Source organism: Lynx rufus, unplaced genomic scaffold, assembly GCF_022079265.1.
Source record: "Lynx rufus isolate CCGP_SWC_20201006 ecotype Redwood Valley unplaced genomic scaffold, mLynRuf1.p SCAF_3, whole genome shotgun sequence".
In the NCBI taxonomy this organism is placed as follows: domain Eukaryota; kingdom Metazoa; phylum Chordata; class Mammalia; order Carnivora; family Felidae; genus Lynx; species Lynx rufus.
The window spans coordinates 67,467,824-67,488,788 of NW_025814845.1; the positions used below are offsets into that span (position 1 = coordinate 67,467,824).

At 35.6% G+C, this 20,965-nt stretch overlaps 1 protein-coding gene across 1 annotated transcript in view; it reads left to right on the forward strand.

Moving 5' to 3' along the window:
- ARHGAP24 (Rho GTPase activating protein 24) overlaps positions 1 to 20,965 on the forward strand; it is a 512,790-nt gene that overhangs the window by 224,578 nt on the left and 267,247 nt on the right. Inside the window, exon 3 of the mRNA XM_047091777.1 lies at positions 9,106 to 9,193. Coding sequence (XP_046947733.1) covers positions 9,106 to 9,193 — 88 coding nt within the window. The remainder of the gene's footprint in view (positions 1 to 9,105; positions 9,194 to 20,965) is intronic.

Consider the following 20,965-nt stretch of genomic DNA (forward strand, 5'->3'; position numbering starts at 1 on the left):
CCTTACCAGCACTTGAGAATTAGTAGTGGATTTTAAAACCTTAGTTTCTTACAGCCTTCTCACAAGGAACCGTTGGAAGGTTTGTTTCAAAGTATGTTTTATAGGTATTAATTTATATGTATTAATTTCCTTTGACTGCTGTAACAAATTCCCACAAATTTGTTGTCTTGAAACAACAGGAATTTATTCTGTCACAGTTCTGGAGTCCAGAAGTAGGAAATCAAGGTATATAGGCAGGGCCAGACTTCTTTCAGAGGCTCTAGGAGGGAACTCTTCCAGTTCTGTGAGCATTTCTTGGCTTGTGACCGACTGTGTTTTTCCAGTTTCTTGCATCTATTTCCACGTGGCCTCCTGTGTGGATGTCATATCTGCCTCTTTTATAAGGATATTTGTGATTATATTTAAGGATCACCTAGATAATCTAGGATAATTCCCTGTCAGGATTCTTAACTTAATTACATCTGGAGACCTTTTTTCTCTGGTAAAAGAACATTTACAGGTTCCAGGAATTAGGACCTGCTATCTTTGGGTGGCCACTATTCAGAGTACTATACTACATTTAAAAATTTTCTTGAACTGTCTTTCATAGTCCTTACTGCAAAGCAGAAATTTACCCTCTAGATTCCAAAAGGCCTCTATCCAACCCTGCTTTCTCCTGTCATTTTTCTTTGCTTTAAAAATCTATTTGTATGTTTTTTCTTGGTATGCAAGTAAAATGCGCTCATTGTTTTAAAGTTATTTTAAAAGTAGGAAAACTTAGCAAAATAAAAATCATCTATGACCTGAATATTCCAAGATAATCACTACTAACATTTCCATTTTTCCCCTAAGCATTTAGTATCCTCAGCATATAGTACATAATAAATATACAACTGATGAAAAAACAAATAAGCAAATGAACTAATAAATTGCATTGTAGCTTTCTATCATATAAAGGAAGTGGAACTTGAACTTCAGGAGGGTCAAGTTGCATCTCTGCACTTTAACAGCTACACAGCTGCATGCTACTCAATCTATTTATGCCTCAACATTCCTGCTGTGTAATGGACAGATATAATTGTAACTCCACATAGGGTTTTTTAGAAGATTACAATAATCAGAGAAGTTGGCACATAAGTCTCAGTAGATGTAGCTGTAAGGTTCAAGCTGGAAAAGGGGGATTTCACTCCAAAGGGAAGACTTTAGAGTAGAAATTGTTGGGGGATGGATTTTAGGTCAACTTTTGAATTTTTTTCTTCCAAGTATAATCTTTCAAAAATGGCATGGAACACCATCAGAGAATTAGTGAGATATTTTAGTCAAATTTCTGAGGACTGTGGTATTTAAAAGGGATTCATATATTTGATAAGCATGAGTAAGGTCATTTCTAAGGTCTCTACCAATTTTGAGAGTGTGATTATAGAATTTTGGTTTTTGAATAATCGTGTCTTCATTTTCCCACATTTCTAATCTGTTCTCCCCCTGTTGTCAAGGAATTTCTTCATTTTCCAGTAAATCAAAAACATGTAGACAATGATCTAAATGTAGCTAGAATGGTAATGGCCATGTTTCCAGAGTGAATATTCATGCAGGAGGACTCCATTGGGGAAGAAATTGTTGTGCTTCTGTTCTGTCCAGAGTGGGTGTTCACATGGGTCCTTGTGTCTGAGAAGAAAGGGCTAAAAGCTTTTAAATGAATTATATCAAAATATATTACATATTTTTCTCCATCACAATTAGTGCACAATTAATTAGCGTCCTAGGATCTGAACATATGTAATAATATTATGCAAATGCTGTTTTAAATAAAAATGAGCCCAGAATGACAATGCCTCTCAAGTGCTAAATCTGCAGTTAATAGAAACTAGCAACATGAGACATTTATATAGAGAATTTATTTCTATTTATTCAGTAATTGTAAGATAGTCTCATGCTATTATGTTTGCCATGGTTAATTTAAATAATGGTTTGAAAATATTACATCTATTATTTTGAGGAAAAACAGTACATTCTACAATGAGCACAGCTTTATGAATACTGTGCTACTTTCTCTACAAGACAATTTATAACAGTGCTTAGGTCAGTGGTCCCCAAAGAGTTTGCACATCAAAATTACTTTGGCAGATTCTAAAACTGTACAGATTTGCAAGTCTCCCCTTCACTTCCCTCCCCAACAACATTCCAGGAATTGGTGTAACTCATTTCACAGGCTAAGAAGAAACTTAATAACTCTTCATAAAACTTCTTCAAACTGCTTTAGATAGCAGTAATTGATTAGAAGTAGGAACATAAACTGGGTTAATAATCAAAGATATAGTCCTTAAAGCAGCTTGTATTCATTTACTCAATCATTTTTTGTTCAAATTTGTGTTAGGAATTTACTGTACCAGGATCTTCGCCTCCCTGAGCTTCCTTTCCTCATCAATAAAATGAGAAATACCTAGATCACAGAGTCACTGAACATATTAATGATATAAATAGCATACATATTGGTTTAGCAAGGTAGCAGGTAAGAAATGTTAGCAAACATCATTATCAATCTCACGCTATGCTATTTATTATTAAGATTGTTAATTAGAGATTTGTTTTGGTTAGTCTAGCCTTTCAAACATGATAGTCAGTAAAAAATAACTTAAAATTTTCTCATTAGTTTATCTCCCTGTTTACTTGATTAGATAATAATATTAGCAGATATATATTGAACCTTTACTAGAACTACCTCATTATTTGGAGATTAGTAAGACATGGGGCCACACTATCTTTGGGGCTTCTGGGATACACGAAAGATTTTTTTTTTATTAAACACAGCTAAGAAATAGTATGTATCAGGCATTTTTCTACAAACTACCCATATTAGCTCACAGTGATTTTATGAAGTCAGTTCTATTTTTAATCTCATTTTAAGAATGTAGAACCTGAGTCAAAGGGAGGATACCTGTCTTGCCTGAAGTTAGTGGGCTAATCGGTGGTAGAGGGGGAATCTGAACCCAGAGCAGATTTACCTAACCACAGAATTAAGTGTCATTGGTAGATTGTTACATGGCTAGAGTGTTTCTGGGTACAATTTTAGATATTTGTTTTCTAATTTTCTACTTTCCCTGTGTGATCCTAAGATCCAGGAGTGCAAAGACATTATTGGATTTTCTCACCATTATATCCTTTGTGCCCAGGAGGGGGCCTGAGTCATGCCAGGTGTTGTTTAATAAATATTTGTTGAATGACTTAATGAAAGTACTTGCTGCAAAGAAAAAATAAAGTAATAATAATAGTTTGCCCTTGATGTCATTTCCCAACCTCTGTCTAATTGCATTAAAAATACACATATATATTGTCAAGCTGAGACTTTGCCCAGTCCATGATGTTCATGATCACTGTTAGTGCTGGAAAAAAAAAATTCTTACTATTAAGTTTATAGAAAGTAACAGAGCTACTGCACATGCATACATTTTTTTTTTCAATCCAAATTCCAGATAGGAAGATTACTATACTTATTTTCAACATGATCTTGCTTTACCCCAATATCTGGTGGTTTTGGCTCAGTGATTTAACTAGAGAGGAGCTTCTTTTTTTAATAGCAATTTCAGCTATTTAGCTGAAAATGAGATACTATTATGGTTCTGAATTATGTTTCTTTTGCCAACTCTTAGCTCTTAAGCTATAAAATATTTTGTTTAATGTATTATCTCATTTTGACATTTTAAAAATTGTTTAGAAAGAGATATTCCCTGTAAGGGATAAAAAGTAAGCTTAATTCCATTCTGAATATGCTGATTAGTTATTGACATGTAATTACTACCATATGTACTGAACTCTGATCAAAAAGTTACATCTCCTTCTTATACTTGATTCTCTTCTCTGTGATCATCCAAAATTTCCAGTGAGGCATATTGAACATCAGGGGTAATATGCCATTTCTTAGAAAACTGAAAGCACTTGCACCCTGACTATTTTGTTACTCCAGATCCCAGCAAGAAATTGATGGCTCCACCTTAAAAGTGCTAATTGTAGAGTGTATGATAAAGAAACCATTTATAAAGTGTTGGGAAGGTTCATAGAAACCCACAGATAGGGAAAACATCCTGGGTCTGTTAGAGCTACTAGAACCTGGGGAAGCCTGCAAATTTAGGGATGTGGACTAAGGTATCCAATGCAACTAAGGCCAATTTTCTGGCTAGCTTGGAGGAGGATAGGTCAATAAATATCTCAGTCTGTCTCTTTTGTGGCCTTCTGATTTTATGCTATGATTTCTCAAATCCAACCTGAAGTCAACAGTCAAGAGAGCCTGGTTTATGCAATTTATAGAGATTAGTTTCCAGGGGTACAGAATAGAGTGATAGGTGGAAAGAAGATGGGGGAGGTGGGCAAATAGAGAACATCCAATCTAGCTATTACCAGGAAATTAAAGACTATCACACAGTTTTGGCTCAAATACATGGACTCAGTGGAGTTTAATTCTTACTAATTCCCCATTTCAAATAAGAGGTATCACCTTTCTTCTAGATATACAGAAGAGAGAAACTGAAGTAATCTTTGACTCTTTCTTCTTCATTCTCTATGTTTAAACTGTGCCCAGTTTCTATTTCCAAAAATTGTATCTCCAGTAATGCATTGCTGATGCAAATTTATGCCATTTCTGCTGCAAATACATTTGTGTAAGTCTTGATGTTGTCATCTATGACAAATTAATTGCTTCATAGTAACAAATTTTTAAGAAGTTGGTATTCCTCAATCTCCATCTGCTTTGCTCAAGAGTATACTCTTGTTCTCAGTTGTGGATGTTAAGTGCAGCGTCCTCTGCCCAAGGGTAGACTTTCCAGGGGGTGTCCTCAATGTCACCAAATCATTACCTCCTAATTATTCCTTCATGTGAAAATTCTCTTATTCTAATGTGTTATGCACATATGGCTCTAATTACTGCTTTTGTTGATGTTATTTCCTCCATTTTAGAAGATTACTCCTACCTCACTAAATATTAAAATCTAATCTTCCTTTAAAAATTATTTTTTCATATTACCTTTCTTAACTAATCAGACTACACTAATGACACTCTCTTCTTAAACTCTTATATTTGTTTGGTTTTCTATATACTTTGGTACTTATTTCATGTATAGTCATATAATATGTTATTCTTATATTGAAAGTAAAGAGTTTATTTCTTTTCCATACTTCACACCATCTGAAATAATATCTGACATATGGTAGTGTCTCAATAAACTACTTCTCAATCAGATTGGGCACTTTTATTTTACGTGCTCACTAGTTGTTTATTTGTTTGCTTAGCTAATTTAGAGTACTCTGGAAGAATTAACTAAACCCATACAAACAGTGCATACTTTTTGACTACTAATTTCTCTCTTAGGGCTTTGTCCTTTAGAATAAGTTAAGGAGGAGCTCAAAGATTTAGCTTCATGGGTGTTCATGAAAATATTCTTTATTATAACACTTGAAGAAAACCATAAATACTTTACATGAACAGAGGGTGTAAAAGTATGTATATTCAAGCAAGCACTATACTATACATCTTTAAAAAATTATGTTGGGGCGCCTGGGTGGCTTAGTCTTTTAAGTGTCCAAGTAGTTGGCTCAAGTCATGATCTCACAGTTCATGAGTTCGAGCCCCCTGTCAGGCTCTGTGCTGACAGTGTGGAGCCTGCTTGGGATTCTCTCTCTCCCTTTTCCTCTGCCTCTCCCCTGCTTATGCTCTCTCTCTCTTTCTCTCAAAATAAATAAACTTTAAAAAATTAAAATTAAAAATGTTATCAATTATTAAATTGGCATACTAACAATACATGATTTTTAAGTTTTGAGGCAGATAATAAATAAGGCTTTATTTTGATTACTTTTTAAATAAAAATTACTGTAGCTGTTAATACACACATATACATAAATATATACAAATACAGGAAGATGTATAAGTGCTAACATTAGTTATCTATGGTGGTGGGTAAATTATAGATTTTTAAAATTTCTCTGCATTTTTTAACAATATCATATTACAGAGTATTTGAAATAACTATCACAATTAAGACTCTTCTCTTAGTTATAGACTTTAACTACATGGTTTCTATACAAGGTGATCAAGTTAAATTACTAGATTTCAGTTAAATTACTTTATTTTATAATTAAATGACAATGAATTAACCACAGCAAATGTTTGTCAATTACAATATATCCTGCCCTAAACATTATCTACTAATACTTGAACTATTATGCTCTCATCATAATTTTCTTGGAAAACAGCTAAAATATAAAATCTGGAAGATGTCAAATTTTAAAAGTGAAAATAAAAATTTCAGCCAGAAGTAGCTATTTCACATGTATGAAAAAGAAAACAAAGAATAGCACTACTCTGTCTTTTAATAATCAAGTGAGGTACTTTGGGATTTCATGGAAGAGACTGACTCATGCAAGAGAATTATTTATGCAGGAGAGTGGCTTGAATTCAACTTACAGGATATATGTACATTTTAAGATCCTAAGTAGAGCCTGAAGACATAGAATTAAACAGGAGTCATGTGTACACACATACAAACATACAGGCATACGTGCACCCATAAGTGAATATTGTATTTGTCTGGAAGGTTAGATGCTATATTCTAACACCCAGCTAAATCACAAATTTAATTACTTCACAAAATCATTTCAGGAAGTAAAACAAACTCTTCATTGAAACAGCTGATTTTTATCACTTTATATGGAAACCATACAGATTAAACCTATATATTAAAAAGTCTTAATTACGATGAATATTTTCAAAGTGTTTTGTAATTTAAAAAATTATTGAAAACACCAGAAACTGGTGATCCATGGGCCAAGGACACTAGATATGATGAGAAGTAAGAAAATTTACTTCCTGGAGGAGGAAAAAAAAGGTAGTACCTCTAAAACTTCCTCTTGTAAGCAAGGAGGGGGAGGGGGATGTCTAACCTATAATTCCTTAGGTTTTAGTTAGGGAGTGCTATGCTTTAACACTCTACGCCTAGATGTAGGGACAGAGTTGATGACTATAATTTTCTGTGCCAAATCAGGTAGGATGAAACCTGAGTAAAATATTACCTGAGCTAAATATTGCTTCAAACTGGCAAAACTGGATGATATAATCTTGTTGACAATAACATAGGCTTTTAAATCCAGCATTCTTGGTTTATAATCTTGGCTTTACTACACTAACAGTACTTATTCACTCAACAATATACTTTTTTTCAGCGTTAGCCTTATGTTAGGCAAAATACTAGGCATTGGTGGTAAATTAGAGAGCAAAACACACATTATCCTTACTCCTTTACAGTTTAATGATGGAGATAGACATTAATAAAAGAATTTTACAAATAGCATAGTTACATACAGTAGTAAATCATCCAGGAACATTTTCTGGAAGCTATACAAGTATATTTTGGATGTAATCAATCTGTGAAATGGTTATAAAACAATCCAGGAAAGAATACAGTCCTAAGGTAGATGGGAGTATGACACTATTTATAGAAAAGGAGTTGGCTTGATTACAGAAAGTCATAGAAAGCATCAGAAGATAAGAGCAGAAAAATGAGCTTATAGATTTGGGTGGAAGTAGACCCAAAGGTCTATTGATCTGAGGACAAATAAAAGTCATTGAAGATTTTTAAGCAAGAAAATTGCAAGGTGAAGTTTCTGTTTCTAAAGATACTTGGAATGCATTAAGAAAAAAAAATGGATTGAAAGATGTTTGAGTATTATGGAGAATTCAGTGAATGGACTTTGAAACATACAAGACCACAAACAATAGTCACTTGAGTGTTAGTACAGATATACTAAGGATGATGACTCCTACATTTCTGGCTTTTGCAACTGATTGGAAGAAGATGCCAGTCACAAAGCTAGTGAATACCTAAACAGGACCAAAATTAATTGCATTTTAATTTGACTAAATTTAGTTTAAGATGCTTTTGCTATGCAAATGGAAATGCAAATAAGTTCTTGGATATAAAGTTCTGAAAATTAGAGAGTCCTGAGTTAGAAATACTAATCTGAGGGGTGCTTGGCTGGCTCAGTCAGTGGACCCTGCGACTCCTGATCTCAGGGTCGTGAGTTCCAGCACCATGTTGGGCATGAAGCCTAGTTAAAATTAAAAGGAGAAGAAGAAGAAGAAGAAGAAGCAGGGGGAAGGGGAAAAATATTAATCTGATATTCATTGGCTTATAGTTGGTTATTGAAGTCATAGACATGAATGAGATAGTTCTGAGAAAGAGAAAATAGAGTCAGAAGAGAAGGAATAATTGGATACATCTTTGAAACACTTTAATATTTAAAGGCCACTTAGAGCCAGGAAAAGAGACTCTACCAAGTCTCAAAGTAAGAGAAAAACCTGGAGAAAACCGAGAAGGTGCTTCAAGAAAGAATGGTTAATAGTGCTGAATCCTGCTGGGAAGTCAAATTTATTGAAGATTGAGAATTGTTAAGCGTGAAGCTTGTGAGAATCAGGTAATTGGAATTGTGGGTGCACAAACGAGGCTGCAGTGGACACGTGTAAAGAAATATATCGTGTAAAGAAATAGATTCAATGTAGGCAGCTCTTTGGTAGGCAAGGGGGGAAAAGATGATAGCTGGAACAGGAGGAGTCAAAGTAGTATCTTGTAATGGGATAGAACTTTAAGTATGTCTTAGTACTGATGGAAATAATACACTAAAGAGAGAGAAATCTAACGGAAAAGGAAGGAATAATCAAGGGATGACTATGGCAACCTTGGCTGAGTTATTTAATGCCTTCGCTGTGGTTTTCACAGCTGTAAAATGGGGAAAATAACACCTACCTTATAACACTGTTCTAACAATTAAATAATATGATGTTGGTAGAAGGCTCAGTAAAAATTTTGGCACGCAGAATGCATTTAATAAATTGGTGCTTAAAATGAACTCGGTACCTAATACAGTATCTTATATACATTGGGTGGTCAACAAAAACGTGTTAAATGTTGAATTAATATGATTCTGTTACATGATTTTTGATTAGTTGGGAATATAAATGAGTCTGATGTGTATTACTATATACTGGATTACAGATACACTTTGGATATTTACTGATGATAATGATGATGATATCCAATATTTGCCCTCTGATGATGTTGATGTTTGGGGCATTTGTGTTCACAGGGTACTATTTTTCTGCCTGGAAATAAAGTCCTTGAACATCCCTGCAATGAAGAGAGCCCAGGAAAATTCCTTTTTGAAGTAGTTCCAGGTAAGGCATTTTTCTGGTTTGATTAAGTGACTGACATTCTGTGTTGGTAAAAGTGAAGACATACAACCTTTAGTCTTCTTGAGTTGTGGCTAAGAACATTAATTTGAGAAGGCAAGTGTCAAATTTGGTTAGTTTTTACACAGATAGTGATTCCAGGTTTATACACCAGTACAAATGATGGTACACACACACGCAGTGCACATATGGCCACGTGACTATTGGATATCCATTCATCCATGTGACTCCAGAGTTGACCAGAAGACAGGGAACAGCATTTATAAGGGACTAATGGAGACAAAATTAGTTTTATAATGTTCTTGTGATGTGAAATTTAGCAAGGTGTGACAGGTAGAGTGGCTTACCCAGCTGATTCACTGTAATATTTCTCCACAAACTGCATCTTGAAGGAACCTTTGCTATAAAAATAAAACAAAACAAAAATCCTCCTTCAATGACTAACTAAGTATTGCTATTCTGTACCCCAGCTTTGCTCCCAACCAAACACTTCCACATGTTTGGCTTGTAGTATTGAGGATGTCTCTGCCAAGCCATTAGATCCTGCAGTTCAATTTCTTCAACATCTGTTCATTTTTTTCTAGTCATCTGCATCCCTCTCTCAGAGTACCTGATCTCCACTGAAATGTTTGACCCACCCAATAACAATTTTTTCAAGGCCGCAACCGATTTCTTTGATCAGTTCTTTAGCCCTTCCTTAATCCTTGATGTAAGAAAAAAGGTTGAGAATGTGGTTTTTATAGCATTAGTGCTGGCTGACCCAGTTCATGCGCTACTGACCCTGATTTAATCACAGTCTAGGGTGTGTGTGAATTTATTTGGGTGACTAATATGTAATGCATATCAATAATGCTGGCACAACGGCAGTCAATAAAACATTTTTCCCAGATTTATAAATGCTGGGAATCTAAAATGTGGAAGCATATTTTTCCCCTTCACTGAAAACAGCTGTAGCACTGAGTTCATCTGGCTCATGATGGAATCCATGACTAAATGTTAATTGATGCAGCTGAAGTGCAGAAAGGTTAGTCAGATGCATTGTGTTATTTGTCTCCCCCCAGGGAGAACACATTGTAAGAAACCTGAATCTTGTTTGCTCTATTAAAATCTTTTTATACTTACTTTTTAGTGGAATACCCTGTATAGAACCAAATTCCAGATGTTGCAAAGTCTTTGAAGTATCACTGGAGGAAATTTCTTTCTCTATTTATTCACAATATTAGTGCCTATTGGCTTTTAAGTGAGCATGGTATTAAACTGACAGCTTTGACTCTGTCTCCAATAATACTAAAGGTCTGCTTTCCCATTCTGTCTACTAAATATGTAAAAATTTCATCTTTTGGTGAAGGTGTTCTAATATAACATAGATGGATATTGTCAAGATTGTTCTAGAGAGAACTGGGCCTTCGAACCCAGGAAGTCTCAAAACTTCCCCTCTAAGATTGTTTCTCTAGGGGATGCATTTCATATATGGGGAATATGATATATGGCTTTTGATGAGCAAAGCTTAAGAAGTTTAAGACTCTGTAATGTGAAATCTGACAGTTGTCTTTAAAAAAAAAACAAAAAACAAAAAAACAACACATTCTCAAGGAAATTTAGGTTTGCTGCAGTAATTATGGAAATAAACATACTATGCCCATAGCTCATTTGAAAAGATGCTTCCTGAATCATTAACACAATATGTAATATTTTCTAAATTAGGTCTTATAATTCTAAATTATCTTAAGGAGTGATAAGAGAATTGTGCCAAATGCTTCTTTAAAGAGAAAGTTGGAGAAACACCATGGCTTCATTAAGAATTCAGTGTTTGTGCCATGAATTTCGGTCATTGAGGCTTTATTGGTGTGTCCCTCCAATTAAAATAGAATTTCCAGACAAATGCTTCTGTATTTGTATGAAAATGTGGGAATCTAAATCACATGATTTTTAACCATTTTTGCAATATTAGAATTACTGGCTATACTGGATTTATTTTTGCAAATGAGAAGGATAAGATGATATTTTCTAATTATTCTAATTAGGTGATAGCTGGACACAGAGAATCTAGAAAGTTGCAAGAATGTGTTCATTTGTCAGAAAGTGTGAGACAGAAAAGATTGCAGAAATGTGGTCAATGCTTTGTACAGAACCTTCTTTTGTAGGCCTGACTAGCAGCAGATTCTTATAACATATACTTATTCTATATTGGCTTTCTCTGAGGAATTCTCTCCATCACCATTTTTGAAAACCCATGCTACAAATGATGTTTACAGATCCAAAATGATTCTGTCTTTATGTACAAATACCTCAAGCCCAACTACCAAGGTATATCGATGGATAGGATTAAATACTTTAATCCCAACTGCCTATAATGATTTCTAACAAAACTGACAAAAAGCTTTCTGAAAGCTCTTTGCCAAACATTCTGGTACTATATATACATACACACATTTGTGTGTGTGTGCAGATATACGTAAGTTTATGTATATATGCATACATATATACATACATATATATGCATACATAAACAGAATAGTTTATCTGTATATGTGCTATATATCTTTTTAATTCTTTATATTATCGAATATTATAGAATATAATTCTTTATATAGAATTATTTATAATTTATATAGAATTATTTATAATTTATATATATCCATATATGCTATGTAGATAGGAGTTGTTTTGTTTCATTTTTGTTTTACTTTAGTCTGAAATGTCCTCTGAAATTAAGTAATAGTCATGTGTAAATAATCAAAAAAAAGATTTTACAATAGAATCAAAGTTCTCAGTTTACATTCCCACCAACAGTGCAAGAGGGTTCCCATTTCTCCACATCCTCGCCAGCATCTATAGTCTCCTGATTTGTTTATTTTGGCGACTCTGACTAGCGTGAGGTGATATCTGAGTGTGGTTTTGGTTTGTATTTCCCTGATAAGGAGCGACGTTGAGCATATTTTCATGTGCCTGTTGGCCATCCAGATGTCTTCTTTAGAGAAGTGTCTATTCATGTTTTCTGCCCATTTCTTCACTGGATTATTTGTTTTTCGGGTGTGGAGTTTGGTGAGCTCTGTATAGATTTTGATACTAGCCCTTTGTCCGATATGTCATTTGCAAATATCTTTTCCCATTCCATTGGTTGCCTTTTAGTTTTGTTGATTGTTTCCTTTGCAGTGCAGAAGCAATAGCACTGCTAGGAATTTACCCAAGGGATACAGGAGTGCTGATGCATAGTGGCACTTGTACCCCAATGTTTATAGCAGCACTTTTAACAATAGCGAAATTATGGGAAGAGCCTAAATGTCCATCAACTGATGAATGGGTAAAGAAATTGTGGTTTATATACACAATGGAATACTATGTGGCAATGAGAAAGAATGAAATCTGGCCTTTTGTAGCAATGTGGATGGAACTGGAGAGTGTTATGCTAAGTGAAATAAGCCATATAGAGAAAGACAGATACTATACGTTTTCACTCTTATGTGGATCCTGAGAAACTTAACAGAAGTCCATGGGGGAGGGGAAGGAAAAAGAAAAAAAAGTTAGAGAGGGAGGGAGCCAAAACATAAGAGACTCTTAAAAACTGAGAATAAACTGAGGGCTGATGGGGGGTGGGAGGGAGGGGAGGGTGGGTGAAGGGCATTGAGGAGGGCACCTGTTGGGATGAGCACTGGGTGTTGTATGGAAACCAATTTGACAATAAATTTCATATTTAAATAAATAAATAAATAAATAAATAAATAAACAAACAAACATTAAAAAAATGATCTCTGATTTTTGTATATGACTCAATTATATTTCTTTGTATAGTATATTTCCATGCAGATTTTAAACTTTTGTGAAAATCTATCTGAAAACAAATCTACCATAATTTAGGATTAATTTATTTTAGTCTTACTATTATCTCATGAAATGAATTGTGTCTGGATAATGCCATGATTTATACCATTTCACATATTTTTTTTTCCTATTTCCCTACTTGTTATTCAAAAAGGAGATGTTAGCCAAATTGGCAAATTTGAAGACTTTGCTGTCAGGCATGCCAAATTTTAGACTGGAGTGAACTTTTATGGCCAAGTGCTAAGCTTTTGGGAAATGTGGTTGAGAAAGGAATGTTGGCAGAATTTAATGTATAGTACTTGAAGTAAGAAAATGCATTCAGTCTTTTTGCTTCTTAAAATGTGTTCTGGTCAAATTTTCCTTATGATGTTTAAAAAATAAACAGAATAATTAATAGATGATGATGTCTCAACCTTCTTTAAAGAATAGTCTGTCACAGGGAGAAGACATAATGATTCAGAGGCAGAAAGGCAAAAGGAGACGAGGAAGTGTATGCTCCATAAGTGTTAGGAGCCATGTCTTTCTTCTCATCATGGCATCTCTAACACATGGTACAGTATGATGCAGGGTACTGGATGAATACTTATTGAAGTGTATATGTTTACCAGGTTCACGGCAGACTCTCAATTGTATGAAATGATTTTATTGTCAGCAATAGCTACTCCTAAATTGGCTATGCTGAACTCTTATTTCCTGCTGTGTAATATCTTTCCATCCCCTTGTGCAGCAAAGACCTCTTTGTGGTTCTAGTGGCTGAAGTGGAGGGAAATTCTGTATGTCCTCTTTCCTACTTCTCTGCTTTCCTTTCTGATAACGTTACCAAAGAGAAATGGAAGAAGGTAGAAGTCCGTCTACACAGAAGCTATTGCTGTAGTACAGCTCCTTAACACTGACTGGTTATTACATTCCTTTCCAAAAGTTGACTTGCTTATAGAGAACATTTGTGGATTGTTCAGCATCCCTAGAATTGGAAATCCACTTCACATGGTAGACTTTTCCACCTTAAGCAAGGTCCTGTTAGATGGCATACCATTAGAAGGGCTCAAAAGCCAGCTGCTTTCTTTGTGCTTATTCAGCTACCAGGAAACTCATGTACCCTGGTCTGCCAAGTAGGGATAATGCAGGCTGTTTCACCATTGCTGCTTCCCTCAACCCTGTCATCTTGTCCCTTTTTCCGTGAAGCATGAGCTTCAGACCCAACAGATTCAATGGATTGCTGAGCTTCATGTGAGTCTACAACTTGGAGAAGGGGTGAGTGACAGTTCTAGCATATTTCAGAATTTACCAGCAACTCTCTTGTGCTTCTCTGAACTTGTTCTGATGGTTGAGAGAATTTATTTTCCTCCCCTTAAAAAAATAGGGTTTATCTTGAAAACTTTTCTTCAAGAGGCACTTCCTCTGTCCTCGTCGTCTTCCTCTTGTTATAGTCAGGGTCAGGGAAATGGGGTTTAGGTTTCTTCTCTGAAATGCATTCTCTGTAAGGTACAACTTCCCTTGTGTTTTTCAACATAGAATGCAAATTTTTAACGGTTTTTTTCTTCAGATTTATAGACTAAAATTGCCACTTGCAACCACATGGATGGAGCTAGAGGGTATAATGCTAGGTAAAATAAGTTAGTCAGAGAAAGGCAAATACTGTATGATTTCACTCATATGTGCAATTTGAGAAACAAATTAACAAAGAAAAAAAGAGACAAACAAACTGCATGTCTTGAAATACAGAGAACAAAGTGGTGATTGCCAGAAGGGAAGTGGGTGGGGGGAGGGTGAAATAGGTGATGGGGACTAAGAGGACATTTATCTTGATGAACACTGAGTAATGTGTAGGATTGTTGAATCATTATATTATACACTTGAAACTACTATAACACTATGTTATCTATACTGGATATAGATGATAGATAGATAGATAGATAGATAGATAAGTTTTTTAAAAACAGTGTATTAGGGAATGCTCTCTGGAGATATCTCATCTATGAGAAAGCAAGGAGAGCAGGATTAGACAGAAGGAGAAGCTGGCCCACACCACCATTACAAATGAGGTCTCAGCTTATGCTATGGGGAGCTCCAGAGCTGGGATGCCCCTCAGGGCTGCTCTAAACTCAAGGAGCAGACCTTTTATCTTGGTATTAGCTAGTCTAGTGGTTTATGGGAAAAGAGGAGACAGATAAACTGAGGTGAAGCAGCTCCCTGTTGCAATGGAGAGCATGAAGGCTTCTGTGAGCCTACAGCAGCCAACATGCCAGCCTCTGGGATCTAAACAGAACAGTAGGTTACCCATTATAGGATTTATAGCTTTATCTGTATCCCAGGCAATGTTCCAGGATCTTTACATGTATCATTAAATTTGATCTTTATCACAGCTCCATGAAGCCGGCTCTGTTATTATCTCCATTTCCAGATAAAGAAACTGAGGCACAGTGAAGAAATTTGATCAAGGTCAAACAGCTAACACTACTTTGTGTGTGTGTGTGTGTGTGTGTGTGTGTGTGTGTGTGAGAGAGAGAGAGAGAGACTGATTTATCTTTACAAAGGTAAAGTTCCAGAAAATCAAAATAAAGTTATATATATATAACTCCAGCCTCTAATATCTCATATTTTTTATGCCAGAAGATATATATATATATATCTTCTGGCATAAAAAATATGAGATATTAGAGGCTGGAGCCTGGTTTCTGAAATATGAACTTATGAATTTTTTATTATGATTAACAGAGTATGTATTAAGAGTTTTGGTACTTGATGTGAGAGTAGGCATTTTCATCTCTTTGCAATTGTTTATATGTTTAAGCCTATCATAAAAATAGGCACTAGATAAAGGTGCCCACTCACAGTTCTTTTAAATGTATGTTCTCTGGTCACAAATAGTAATACTGTCATGACGAGCTGGGGAGAAAATTCACCTGCCTGCAGTAGCCTTACTTTTATGTGAATAACTATACCAGAGAAGGAATGGGCACCTGTAATTTTTTCCTCTGGAAAACGATCGCATGCTGAAGCTCCGCTTTCTTCATTACAGAACTCACTTCGCTAAAATTGTCTCTGCTTCTTCACAAACTCCCTCCATACACTGGCCAACTTATCACACACTGTCTAGCCACCAGAAAGCACGCTTAATATTATTCACATGTTGGGAATCAGTACACCAACCCGCATAGGTATCATCCAAGGAAAGACTCATTATGAGTTTCAAGGGCAATTACCAATATTCTAGACTCTCAAAGCCCCAATTCGGCACAGTGCCCCAAATCAATAATAACTAGAACTGGGAGGCTTTCTTATCCTCTTCCTTCCTCCAGGGAAATAAAAGAGGTAAACACAGAAGAAAAGGGGATGAGAGGTGAAGATACAGCTACGGAAATGAAAAAAAAAAAAAAGAGAGAAATTTTGAAGGGTAATCCAAAGTGAGTTTCATCTGCCTGGAAATAAAATTAAACCCTTCAGAAGAGAAGGTGTCATATAGCCTGCCTTTAGCCAGGACTATGCTAATTATTTCCAATATCCTCTGACAATTGCATATCACTTCTGTAAATATCCATAAAGAATGTTTCTATTCTAATTATTTTGCAGAAGGATTTTTATGAGCTGAGCAAAAAGTTAGGGGACACGAGTACCTAAACAACCTAATAACTGTATTATGTATTGTTTTGTCAGAAAAATGTAAATACTTATATAAATTGCAAATGATTTTGGGGGTTTCAAAGATTCCTAGAAACCCAACTGTAGACTGTAGGTTAAGAACTGTAGTCTAAATTTGGGGTCCAGAGACTTGATTAATCTCTATCAATCTATTTATCTGCATTTTCTCCATATTTAGTTATTTATCTCTGTATTCATATGCATCTATCTATTTCACTTATATACACACATGCATAAGTGTGGCAAAATTTTTCTCTATTATTTGTAATTACGTGGTATACTATTAATCAGTTTTTACTTTTATTTCCCTGATCTAGTTGTTTTTTCTCCTGTTTCTATGATTGGATAACTCTCCAGACCTATTTCACGCATTTACAAAAAAATTCTTCCTAGGTAGAACATTTCATGGATCTGGAGAGTGTATAATTTTTAATTGACCCAAACTTGAGCCTATTTAGATGGCCAGTGCAGCTGCAGTGTAGAATAGGCCATATGAGAAATAGATAGTTGTAAGATATAGTCATGGATGTCTCTGAGAAAGAAAAAAGCTTGGCCCAGTTTTTGAGTTTTTGAAATAATTATTCGACATCAGCAATGATAGTTTATCATCCATGTGTGTATTTGCAATTCCTAGTAGGGTGAATAAAGTCATTGGTTATATTAATTTGCTGTCTTTAAAAACGTAAACCAGTATTTGGTGTCTATTTTGTGTGAAAATGTGGAGACATTTTAATAGTGTTCTAGCATAAAAGGCATAAAAGTTGGTCATTTTCTTGATCATTAGTTAAATATGCTGCTAAGGCATTTAATTTTATGACACTGTCTTTATCTTAACTATTTTTTCTCTTTTGTGTTAGTACTGTAAGTTACAGTTCGTGCAATTTTATCTGTTACCCAAAGGCAACTATGACAATCTCTTTTTTTGTCTGCCTAAGTCTGTAGGCAGCCATGAAGCTTGTATTATTTTTCTTTTCTTAGTTAATGTGTGGAAATCATTTAGAGAATGTGAGTAGGAGTTGTTTATGGTATGAAATCGTAATTCTATATACACAAGTAATTCTGAACATGAATTAAATAAATGCATTGAAAAGCAGCATGTTTTAGCTACTATGTATTCTTTTATTTAAAAAAAAGTGGTTGGGATTTTTCCTTCAAAATTCCCTTCCTACTTAAAATGCCTTAAAATATACATTTGAAAGAGGCTATTAAAATAATACAAAGGGCATTTTAAAATGTTTGTAATCCCTTGAAATTTTACTGCCATGTCAACTAGAAGGCATTTGGCACATTTGTGAACCCATTTGGAGTGTGATCTTATGCTCACACTCATGAAGAGTGTCTGTATGAGGAGTGCTCTCTGACGGTATTGGTAGACATGTTCATCCATTCCCATTTAATGTTAGGATTCATTCTATATGCCAGATCAGGGGTCAGCAAATATTTTCTGGACAGGACCAGAGAATAAATATTTTGGGTTTTACAGCCCATATGCTCTCTGTTATAACTACTCAACTCTGCCATTGTAGCATAAGCACATGGGTATTGGCTATGTTCCACTAAAATTTTATTAATGGACACCAAAATCTGGATTTTATGTAATTCTCAAATATCAAGAAATATTATGATCCTTTTGATTTTTTTCCAGCCACTTAAAAATGTGAAAAATAGATAGTAGGCCAGATTTGGCCCATGGGCCATAGTTTGTGGACCCTCGTAGCTAGATAAAAAAAGCTAGAGAAAAAAAACCTGTGAAAAGGAGCCTGAAGATACTAATATAAATCACTAATCCCCACTGGTGCCACCAGAGCCAGAATTAGAACTCTGAGACAGCCTGTCTCCCCAGGCCATAGCATCACCCACAGCCTCAAAATCATGATTCAGGAACTGTTTGCCAACAGTTTTATTTAGAAGCTTTCATCTTTTAATAATGCTTATTTTTTTCCCAATCACAGTAAATCTAAAAAGTTTTAGTGACCAAACTAAAATTCTCTATTTAAACCCTGTCTTAGCCCATGTATAACTCTGGATCCTGACCAGTGCTGACCTCTGTTATGTGACTTTTTCAGAAATGAATACCATTAATAGAGGATTGGGTGTGCCTGGCATGAAAAAATTCCTATATTTTGCTTAGTCCATACAAGTTCAGGGAGATATTCGTAAGTATTCTGAAATGGAAGCATCTTTTGCAAGATCAAAGAAGCTTGAAGTGTCTTCTAAACTCACTGCTTTACAATGTACACCAGCATCATAAAATTTTAAGTATCTTATAGAAAATGGCACTACTTTGTTTACTGGTAAAATTAACGAGCTCATTTTCTCAGAGGGGTAGTTTGTTTTCCTCACCCCTCATTTATTGATATCTCTCTGCCGCAACCTACCAGGTTTCCCTTAACATCAGTATGAGAAACACTTCTATCATGTTTATAGCTAACATTTACTGAAATAGGTGTCAGGCCCTGTACTAATGCATGCTAGGCCTTATACACAATGGCTCATTTAATATGTGACCACACTTGCGATTGATGTCATTCTTCCCAACGCCAGGAGGCAGTGGTACATATTCATGTTTCTAGTAAATGCTCAAGCCAGGCTTGACACCCGTGTGAGCCCGCAAAACCACCACATGCTACAACTTTCTCATACCAATAAGAATAATAATATGGATGGGTTCATTTTCTAGATCCCACAGAGGCCAAATATCTAAGAGTTAAGAGAAATAAAGAGGGCAAATGAAAGAAATGAGATTAGGGTTTAAAATTTATTGTACTCTGCATTTTCTTCCTCTGCCTTTGAGACTCACATTTTTTATATTAGCTGTATTCTCTTTCTTCCCCATTAGATTTGAAGCTCTTGAGAAAAGAAATGTTACCTTCTATTCCAAGTGCCTAGGAAAGTGGCTATCATATAGTGTATGTTCACTGCATGTCTGTTGAATTAATGAATAAACTAGGCCTCAGTTTTATTATCTATGGAATGATTGCATTGGATTAACCAAAATTTTTTTTAAAAACTTAAAGTTTTTGGGGCGCCTGGGTGGCTCAGTCGGTTAAGCGGCCGACTTCAGCTCAGGTCATGATCTCGCGGTCCGTGAGTTTGAGCCCCGCGTTGGGCTCTGTGCTGACAGCTCAGAGCCTGGAGCCTGTTTCAGATTCTGTGTCTCCCTCTCGCTGACCCTCCCCCGTTCATGCTCTGTCTCTCTCTGTCTCAAAAATAAATAAACGTTAAAAAAAAATTTAAAAAAAAACAAAAAAAAAACTTAAAGTTTTTATTCTTTTTTTTTTTTTTTTTTTTTTTTTTTCGGAGATGGCAGGGCAGAGAGAGAGGGAGGCACAGAATCCAAAGCTCTGTCAGCACAGAGCCTGATTGGGGCTGGAACCCATGAACCATGAGATCATGATCTGAGCTGAAGTCAGGCACTTCACTGAATGAGCCACCCAGGCACCCCTGGATAAATCAAAATTTTAAAAGTCTTGCAGTTATGAATTTCTTAACATGGTCATAGCTTTCTCTCTACACCATAGGAGACTGGAGACCAGAGAAATTCATGAATTCCACAGACTATACTCTTAAAAAGTATTTCGCATTGCCTTCTCCTTCAGTCCCTCGTTAATACTAAAACCAATAGTGTCTTTTAGTACTTTGATGGCAGCAGCTGTTTATTAACGTTATTTGCTGGAATTAATGTGATTTTCCTCCCTCATTTTTCTTTGAGGCATTGTTTTAATTATGCATTCACAGGCTGTTTGTGTTTACCTGTCTTTTTTATCCAATAATTGAAAAGGGCTTTGCAATCCAAGCACGCTAAGAAAATAGACCGTAAAGTGCTAAACAAATGTCGGTGGCTGTTATTATGAAAATAGAGTTTCTCCAGGCAGTTCTTTTTCTGTGGCAGGGCCCCTTTGGGCTGTATCTTAGCTAGGGAAACAGCATGTTTGAGTGAGTCAATGGCCAGTGGAGAGAACAACCCATAGGTTAGAAATGGTACAGGAATGAGAAAGAGAAATCATATTCACAGGAAAAGGAATACAACAGGAGGGAAAGGAGTGTGCAGCAGAACTGCTGCTGATAATTAGGGGTGGGAAGCACCCTTGCAGCAAGGATAAAACTGGTATATCACCATGTCCTGTGCCAGCTCTCAAGGAACCAGGGAAGGGATTTTTCCTTTTGTTTTCTTTTCTTTTGTTCTTTTCTTTCTCTTTTTCTTTTTCTTTTTTTCTTTTCTTTTCTCTTCCCTTCTCTTTCCTTTTCTCCTCCTCCTCCTCCTCTTCCTCCCCCTCCTCATCCACCTCCTCCTCC